Source organism: Copadichromis virginalis, linkage group LG16 (assembly GCF_057382275.1).
Source record: "Copadichromis virginalis isolate Kocher_CV1m ecotype Utaka linkage group LG16, C_Virginalis_male_GT1.1, whole genome shotgun sequence".
NCBI classification, from domain to species: Eukaryota; Metazoa; Chordata; class Actinopteri; order Cichliformes; family Cichlidae; genus Copadichromis; species Copadichromis virginalis.
Window position 1 is genome coordinate 22,710,346 of NC_140633.1, and position 10,083 is coordinate 22,720,428.

A 10,083-nucleotide genomic window follows, 5' to 3' on the forward strand; every position below is an offset into this window, starting at 1 on the left:
GGTCAGCAGTTTCTCAGACCAACCCCTTTGGCTCCTACAATAATGCCGTGTTCAGAGTTACTTAAATCACCTTTCTTCCCCATTCTGATGCTTGAACTTCAGCATATCATCTTAATAATGTCTGGATGCCTAAATGTATTGATTTTCTGTCATGTGATTGGTTGATTCGATATTTACATCAAGCAGTTAAACAGGCGTACCTAATAAAGTGGCTGTTGAAAGTATATATGCAGAATCTAATCTCCTTATTTTTCCTGGCTAAAAGTCAGTATCAGACAGAGTGATGTATTCTACCTGTTTTTCTTTCTTATTGGCTTCCACTGCTCTCTGTTTATTATCTGCACTTAATGCGCTGTGTGATAGCTTGGCACCAGAGTAGCACCTTGAAAAACTGCAGCTGATGAAATTACACAGCATGTCAGTCATCTATAAATAAAGCAACACATTCAGAGCGATAGCAGCAAAGTTCTAATCACTTTAGTTCATTCTCCACAGAAAATCTTTTAACTTCCTGTGCTCTGCAGTTTCCCATTGCTGTTGCATTCAGTACAAATCAAAAAGAAGAAATGAAGACAATTGTGGAGGGTGTTGCGTAACGTCACAACATGATTCATGGTTCCACCCAGTAAGCGTCAGCTACAGTACAGCAGTACAATATAAAATTCTATTTAAAATGAATCACAGCGAGCTTTATGTTTGCTTTAGTGGCTCTCTACTGTGACTAGGCCATTGCAACACCTTGATAAAGCTCATTTATTTTTAAAAAAGACAAAACAAAACATAACAGTATTCAGATCTCAAAGAAAATACTAAACCGTGCTTCATATTAAGGGGAGGTAGCCCATACAGTATATGATGCTGATATCTTTTTAGCATCACCAGCCCTGATATACTGGCGAGCTGCTACCACCATTGACATGCCGTTTACCTTCTGAGAGGACGCTGATGGCATCAGAGTGGTGTTGCCCGTTTCCCATCATGTTCTTCTGTGATTCCTGGACGTGACTCTGGTAAAGCAGAGTAGTTCCCACCACAGGGTTATGGGAAGTCATGTTAGCTGCTGAAGTAGAGACAGAGTCCCAGACCAGCTCCCTCCTCTGCTGCAGGCTGAAGTCAATGTCAAAGCCTGTCCAGCCATGAAAGGCCAGGGTGTTAAGGAAAGCCTGCATGGGGTTCAGTATACCCTGAAAGAGTGGAATATAAAGGTTTTCAAGGGATTGCATGCAGGTTAAAGTAGCGTGCTGTACGCTGGTTTCCTGTTAAAACCCACCATGATAAACCATGTGATGAGCGCTGTGTTCCTGATATTCCTCAAACTATTGTCACTGATGTCTATCTGCATCTCCAGGTAGAAGAGGAGGCTCTCATTAATGATGTTGGGAACCCAGCTAAAACATCGGAGAAGAAAAAACCCCCACATCTTATTACAAGAACATTAAAATGTTAATGATGTTTCTTATTTACAAATCATTGAAAAGACCTAATGGTTAGGTATAAAAAGTTTGAAATCACAAATAATTGTTTTGCATGTTTTGGCCTATTTACTGAAATTGAAATATTGAAATCTTTAAGCAGGCTTGGCTTTAGTTTCTGTGACTGTGTGAGTTTTAAAAATCAATTTGCCCTCAGGTTCATCCTCATAAACACAAAATTTAATGCAGTTAAATTTAAGTTATTAAAAGAATACTGGATTAATAACTTCTCGACCTAGCCTCCGAAATATAACCTGGCCTTTCTTACAGTGTGAAGTTGCCAAAAAACTTGCCAAGACTGATAATTTGCTGTCAGTGGAAAGAATTAGTCTGGATCACCCATCCATAAAACTACAACGTTTTTTACATTCTGGTTTTTAAACCGGTTAAACCTTAGGCAGTATATAAAAGACAGGCATACAGTCATGGGAAAAAGGTTTCTCATTATTTTATGCAGTCCTGTGGAAAAATAAGTGCACCCCACGATTCAATAGCTTGTAGAAACACCTTTAGCAACAATAACTTGAAGTAATTGTTTTCTGTATGACCTTTGCAGTCTCTCACATCAGTGTGGAGGAATTTCAACCCCATCTTCTTTACATCATTGCTTCAATTCATTGAGGTTTGTAGGCATTTGTTTATGCACAGCTCTCTTAATGTGTTGCCACAGCATTTCAGCACTGACGTCTGGAATTTGACCGGGCCATCACAACACTTTTCTTTTTTAACTGTTCTGTTTTAGATTTTTTCAGCCAAACTTCAGTATGACAGATGGCCTTACATTTCACTCATTTCACAGACATTTTAATATTATGATATTTAGAGGAGTTCATGAACATTTGCCATGCTAAATGAGGCCTGTAGAGTCCGATATCTAGCTAATGGGTTGTTTGCAATTAATCTGAGCATTGCATTGGGTCTGTATTTTGAATTTATTGGGGAATTGTGGCATTGTTTACACACACCTGGATGCTTCAGCCCAGCAAGCTACCAAAACGTCACAGAATAAACTTCACAGGTTATTCACAGGGTGTCGTTCGAGAGTTGGGGCTTTCTCCCAATTATTGTAGGATCTTTACTTTGAAACAGCTGTTGTTAGTGATTTGATGCTGCATAATAACATTGAATTGAACTGAATTAACAGTGGAAACACTCAGGTTGTTCTTAAAGTTCAGTGGACTCTTTGCCATTTTGTTTTGTACATAGTCACCATGAAACTGGGTTAGGTTTGAGAGGTGGAGCTGAATGAGAAATTGAGGACACGTCACACTGATATGGTAACAACTTCTAAACCACTTGGCAGCTGCACTCTATAATTGTCCATTTTTAATCCAAACAGTACCATGATTTTATAAAATGATGCTATTTTGTGTTAAAAGAGACATGAAAAAAGCAAACGGGACCAGAAACTCTTTAGCAAAGTGTTCACTCAGCTCAGAAATCAAGTGAGATTTTTCTGTATTATACGGTGCGGTTCATGGGTCAAACAAAGGTGATTTAACATGTGGATAGATTCATTTTGTTTCATCTTATCAGTGCATTTTCTGTCTATGTTAACAGGCTGCCGGCTCGTAGCACTAGATTTATATTTACTACATAGCAAGAAGCACTTATTTCCTTCCCAAAACTAGTTCTTAACTTACCAAATAAAGAACACCAGCATAATTTTAAAGAAGCGTATTTTTATCTCATTCGCCAGCCGCCTCTCATTTTCCGTATAGATTCCTTGTCGTCCTTTCAGCAAAGATGTCACTAGGCGAGAGAGATGAGAAAGCATCTTATTTCCCCTCATTTACATGTGTAAGAAGTTGCATTTGTCAGAGAAATTCGAGAGCGAGGAACTCACCAGTAGATACGGTCCGATTAAAAAACACAGGGTTGGCTATGAGAACGAGCAGCATCGGTGCGTATGTGGTGACATAGTGAGGAATAGCATGTTGGAGGCCCTGCTCACAGCTGGGAGAAGAAAAAAAACATGAGAAATAGTTCATTCAGCATCAAAAATCAACTTTGTGATAGTTAACAGAATTATTGTAATATTTCTCTACGTCAGAAAATGCTGTACTTAACACTTAATAAAAGCCATACAACAGCAGACTTTTTCTATGGAAATAATGACGTTTTTTAAGACATGGTTAGAACCACTGATATGTTTGATAAGTTCTCTGCTGTTATGTTATTGTGGCTGTTAATATGTGAACACGAAAATGTTAATTTTCTATTTTTCCACCAACGGATGCTTAAATGTGCCTGTCAGCAGGACAGCAGTCAGTGGTATCTTACTCAGAAATAGATGGATAGTACAGCATGGCCACTCCTTCAACACACAGCAGCACAGCCAGGCCCCATGTAATCATGTGGTAGAGTATAATGGTGCTGTTGGGGGAGAAGAAAAAACCAAAGTCATGAGACCAAGCTCACACTACATGTTGTCGTTCTTTATCTTGAGGATATTTTCCCCCCATTTATTTGTTGTACAAAATGCAATTGAATAAGACTGAGTGGGGAGAGAAGTACGAGAGGCTTGTAAAACTCAGACTATAGCAACAATAGACAGCATGGAAACCTGCACCTTTAGTTTAGAATAAAAGAGTTGATTCAAACCAGTTTTATCTTGTGAAAACCAAAATATAAAAATACAGGTGGCAGTTGAGCATTGTGAGAGAAAAATATTTCACACTCTGCTTGGTAAAAATATACTGCTTCAACTTGCATCCTATCAGAGGAGAAGCTAAGGTGATAATGAATTGCGAATGGAAGGTGAAGTGGGGGGAACCTGATTCCCGCAGATGTTTTCACCACCAGGAAGACGTCAACCGCATAACAAAAGGTCCACCAGAAAGAAGCGCTAAAAAACAACTGGATCCACATCTGCAACACATAAATTGCATGCCTTACACTTATTTTACAGATCATAATAACTGATAAAGATGTGTTGTTTACTTGGCTTATCAGCTATTTGTGTCATGTGTGATGATGCATTAAACAAAATGACCTCTTCTGTGCGTGAAGTGAATATTATTGGAACGAACAAATCTAAGTGTATTTTTCTATAATAATTTTTCTAATGTAAAAGTTATTGCTATCCTTTTGTCTTAATAACTACACATCTCTGCTTTCAACATCTGTGTTATCAAGGCATATATAAGTCTATCTCACTATTGCAAAAAAATACATACTGCGCTGCCTACGCAGAAGACTTCTGGCCAGACATCAGTGTTGTTGACTACTGAGATGTGGTCGACGATGTTTGGCAGACCTAGCCACACAGATGATCTTACAATGACACCTGCAAGAAGGAAACAGTGCATGATATTTAATTGTAGCTGCTGAGGAGGAAATCCCGCTTTGCAAGCAAATATAATTAAGGCGAAAACATTACCAGGAGATGTAAACTTGGTGTGGGTTTCATTACTTTTAAAACACCACAGATTTATTATTTTCAGCTTTTATTATTAAGTGCTTTGACTAATTAGATTTAAGTAGCAGCGTCCTTTCAAGAGTTATTTTACAATGTGGAAATATTAACGCCCACCAGGTGTGTTTTATAAGGGTGTTTCCATTTCCTCCATGAAACTTCCTAGCTTCACTGCCGAATGGAACAATGGAAGCACTCCCAGAATCTTTATTACTGTTCTGTATTTCATTTTAATCTGTGTCATCAGCAGGTTTCAAGCTGCTACCCTGCAGCGGTGCATGAATCTCCATGGGCACCAAGTACACAGAAATCAACCCATTTAGAAAAAAAAAGAGGTTGGGATGCTGTGTACAATTTAAGTTAAAGAAATTAATGTATACAATTTAAAACATTTAAAACCTTTGTTTAAATGAAAAGGTTAAACGTTAAAGCTTTAATGACATGTCCATTCTGGATTTGAATGGACATGCCATCAGTGAAAGTTACAAGTCACCAGAAAATCACAGGTTTTGCAGATGTTGGCAAATATGATGGAAAAGAGAATAAAACAATACTGAGATATAAAGTTTTTCTCTTTGTTTGCACTCCTTCTGAAACCCAAAGACTGTTACCAGACTCAACAGCAGCTCAAATACCAGTGAGTTTGAAATGTTAAAATATAATACACTTGACCACTTTCCAGCATTGTTAATGAGTCCCACTTTGTTCCAGACAAACAGTGTTTGGCCCACATTTACTTTGTTGATATCTGCTCACTCTATTAATTAGCAACATCATAAGTACTCAGAGAGCATCTCAGGAGGGGTTTGCCACTCTTTGATAGACTGCCTACAAGAATAACATTTCTCAATATAAAAATTCAAAGAATATGGTTGCATTCTTTACAGTATGCAATAGCATCAAAGATTCAGAAGATGCAGACTACTCGATTCAACAAAGTCAAAAACTATACTGAATAGTTGAAGCTTATTTTAGCCATAAAAAAGAGCCAACCACAAGTCTACATTTTGAGTTACTAAGTCAACAATTTGAGATCATAGCACAAAATTTCAATTTATGAATGTCAAAAACAATCTTTCAAAGAACTAAATAGTGACTTGGACATTAACACTAACTTTAACCACTGGCCAACAGCACAGTTTATTGCTGCATTCACAAATGTGAGCTGAACCTCTACAATGCAAAGGGGGAAAAATACATACAAGATCCAGAAACACTGGTGCCAACTCTGGGTCACGCTCACTTAAGATGGGCATAGGTGAAGTGGAAAACTCACTGTTGCATACCATGCAATCATGCTCTACTAACCGTTCTGTGAAGGCCTATTTAGTGATGAAAGATTCACATGCAGGCACTGGAAAGACCTTATAAGGCCTTACTTATTTCAGCAAGACAATGTCAAACCAAACCCTGCATTTTCTCAAACATCAGTAAATAATATTTGGTGAAAGAGTATGTGAAGGAAACTGGCCCGCTGTCACTCATCTAAAAAAAAAAAAAGGCATCAAATTCAAAATCTAAACAATTTTCAAAATCCAATAATTGCTTTCTCACAGATAAGGATTTCAACAAAAATACATATGAAATAATCTAAACAATCATACTAAATACTGTTTTTATTTACATTTAATTTTTTTACATTTGTATTTGGAAAGATTATCGTGTCATCCCTGTGTGACTTTGAGAAATCCGCCGCATTCCAATCAATCTAGGCCAAGTAAAAGTGCAGCATCTTCTGAGTTATTTCATCACTCACATGAGAGGATCCCGATTCGTTCTTTTGATTTTAATTGAATTCATGACCCTGGGCACACATTTTATCTTGTAAAAATATATGTAGCATCGACTATTGCAGATTAAATCTCACACTTTTCTTTTAACAGACACATTTCTCATAGTTGCACCTATGCAATGCAGTGCAACAAAGGGGTTAAAAGGAAAGTATGTGCGTGCGTAATTAGATCCAGCAAGCAAAACCACGCTGCGAAAACTAACTCGCTCTTTGCCTCAACTATGAAGAGAAAAAGTAGGTCAATGCCAGCAGTTTCTTCTCTACCTGTGCATCCCAATATGTCACATATACTGATGATGAACAATATCCGCGAGGAGGACGCAGGCCTTGGCAGAGGATACTGCCCGAGTCTTCTGTATCCTTTGCGTTTTGGTAGAATTTGTAAAATAGCGAATAAGAGGCTTAAAGCCGCGCTTCCCAGACTTAAAGCGCCGAATAAGACGGGCTGAAAAGTGACCACAAACTCTGTCGCCGCGTCTCGGTTCGGGCAGCAGAAAGTCTCCATCCGCGGAGATGCCATGATGGACTGAAGGAAAAAGCAGCGCGGAGAAAGAGAAAGGAAGAAAATGAACTACCGTGCCAGAAGAAAGAAGACAAAGAAAAGAAAATGAGAGGAAATGACTGAGTCCATGACCCAACTGAGAAATCACGGGGTTGAATCATCATGTGCTTCCATTTAATCCCTGCAGTTGTAGCTTAACTGTGTCACACAAAGCAAGAATCCGACAAAGCGCCGTTGTTTGAAAAGGTCTTAAAAGGTCTTAAAAGGGGTGGCTTCATCACAGTACTCTGTGTATTTATGTATCAGTTTAAACGATTTACAGAAAAGCCCGAAAATGCACAAAACATCACAATATTATGATCTTATTATATTATATTTACATTAGTGTATAAAAATATATGTAAATCAACCAATTAGTCCCCATTTCTGCTGTTAACCCCTTTGCATGACTAATTCCGTTCATTAGAGAAATAGTACTTTTTTACACAGGACGTGAAATACCACACAGACATCCCCAAACATTTAATCTCTGTCAGTCTCTTGGACAGCTGAAGGTTTCAAGCCGGACAGGTGTTGTGCCAAAAAGTGATTTCTGATGTTTCTGTGCGTTTTTATGTGTAATATATTTGCTTATTTTGTTAAACGGACTGTAGTCCATTGAATTTTTAAACAGTGTTAACAAAGAAATGTCCCATTTGTAAATATCTTTATGGCTCTGCGTTATTGTACCCGCATTATAATCAATTCAGGCCTCTATGGCCATTTAAAATATCTTCATAAAACCGTGATGTTGTATTTGTTGATCTTTCTGCTGCCCTCTCAGCCAGAGCTCTTTTGAAAAAGACATTTTTAATGTTAATGACAGTTTTTACCCAGATGAATAAAGGATATATAAAAGTCTCTTTGCCGAAAAACCGACTGCAGCTTCTACCTTGTGACTTGAATTCTCTTTCTGGCTCAGAATGACTTGATATCATTCATCATAGATATGTTTGACCAACAAGTCACTTACATCAGTTTTTAGGCAAATACAGGAAACCACTTGTTGTTAGTTGCTTTTTGGCACAACACGTGATTAAGAAGTGTTCTCTGTAAAGGCAGAAGATCTATGCCCTCCTCCTGGAGGTGATGCAAACCCCTTCATGTCTGCATGCATAAACTGGGACTCCTCCACCTTTTGGTGAGCTGTGAATGGTCCTCTGGTGAGCTGTACCAAGTGATCAGTAAACAACTAAACCTACGTGCTTTGAGTTTATCTATTTGTTTACATTTTTCCTAGTCAAATCGAGTCGTATCTGCACTATGCCCTGTTTAAACGTGATCCACGAGCACGGAAAGCTTGGGTCTAAATGGTTTCAACCCATTTCTTAGACTCCAGACAGAAAAGCTGACATGTGGTGCACTGTGCTTGCATGGGTTAGCTGAGTCTTGTATGAAGTCCAAATACAGGAGAGGTCATAGCTGCTGGATCTGCTTGCCTGGCCTGAGATCTGAGAAAACTGGTGGTCATTTGAAGCAGATTTATTTGGGGAACAAAGCATCAAGGGCCTTCATTATTCTGAAATACAGAGAAGGCATTCATTCAGTTTGTAAAGAGCTTTTCTAATCCATATGCACCTTTCCCTGACAAGGCACAAAGTCAATTGTACAGCGAGTGTGTAGCCTTTTGCCAGAGATTAACAGCTCCCATAGGAATACAATTACAGTATTGATTTGCTTTGAACATCTGCTCTCTGTGACTGCCCTCTGCTGGTCTGCATATATTCTATAGCTCTAAAGAATTGAGCTGATGTAATATGCAATTCTTACATTATGCAAAATACATTTTAATAAATATTTTAAATGAATTAGCTGCTACCATGATTGATTACAGATTTTATTTTCTGTAATTCACACAGGACACAGACCAGTAATAATTAAGCAGCACATTTACTGTGTCCAGGTCCAAATGCATTTACTTTTCAGCTGTAATGTAAATAATATTAGGTAAGAAATTTTAAAAAGAAGGTTGCTTTTGGGTAAGAAAAGGTGTTAAGCAATTTATACATGAACAGTAGAGGCAACTCTAGAATGGAAAATGGACCCGTGGGTGTGCTAAATTAAAGGAAAGGTCAGCAGGACACCGACTCATGTCAAACAAAGTTTTGCCAAGTCAAAGGTTCTAATGCACGAGGTCTGAGCCATTAAAACATCAACAACCAACAGTCAGCTGTGTAAAGCCACAGTGGAGGAATGAAATCCTTAGCAGGAAAGTCTGTGTGTGTATTATATTTTGAGCTTCTCTCCACGTGACTTCCTTCCTCTGAAACTGTTGGCCATCCCCAGAAATAAAAATGAGATTGCAGAGTGTATGAAAGTCTTTGGTACCATTTTGCTGCTTTCCTTTGCTCCCTGTGTCTCATGTCACATGTGCAATGACTGTAATTATTTCGTAAAAATACTATATAGAATAAAAAAACTGTGTCACAGGGTGAAGTTGTAAAGACTGATGGCCACAGGTAGGAATGATTTCCTGTGATGTTATGTGGTAAGCAAACCGGGACAACATCCTCCTTTCTAACACCACCATCAAAAAGTCAAGCTCCACACCCACAACATTACTGGGCTTTGTGGATCAGTTTGTTGAGTCTGTCTGATGCTTGTTACTCTCAGTCTGCTGCCTCAGCATACCACAGCGCAGCAGATGGCACTGGTCACCGCAGACTCATAAAGCAGCCACAGCATCATCCCACAAATATCCCACAAATATCAAAGGACCTCAGAAAATCCAATAATATACCATGGCATGAAGCGTTATTGCTGAAGAAAACTTTCAAAATGATTAGAGCTACTTTTAACAAACCAGTTGCAACAAAGTGAGCGCTTTATGTCAAGTAACAATTTTCAAGAAAATGTAACC

At 38.4% G+C, this 10,083-nt stretch overlaps 1 protein-coding gene across 1 annotated transcript in view; it reads right to left on the bottom strand.

The window, feature by feature from the left end:
* Positions 1 to 7,259, bottom strand: part of gpr143 (G protein-coupled receptor 143) — a 10,021-nt gene extending 2,762 nt beyond the window's left edge. The window contains exons 1-8 of the mRNA XM_085433853.1: positions 6,947 to 7,259; positions 4,652 to 4,761; positions 4,249 to 4,343; positions 3,756 to 3,848; positions 3,319 to 3,428; positions 3,116 to 3,224; positions 1,271 to 1,388; positions 929 to 1,184 (exon numbers count right to left, since the gene is read on the bottom strand). Coding sequence (XP_085289979.1) covers positions 929 to 1,184; positions 1,271 to 1,388; positions 3,116 to 3,224; positions 3,319 to 3,428; positions 3,756 to 3,848; positions 4,249 to 4,343; positions 4,652 to 4,761; positions 6,947 to 7,202 — 1,147 coding nt within the window. The 5' untranslated portion in view covers positions 7,203 to 7,259. The remainder of the gene's footprint in view (positions 1 to 928; positions 1,185 to 1,270; positions 1,389 to 3,115; positions 3,225 to 3,318; positions 3,429 to 3,755; positions 3,849 to 4,248; positions 4,344 to 4,651; positions 4,762 to 6,946) is intronic.
* Positions 7,260 to 10,083: the final 2,824 nt, after the last annotated feature.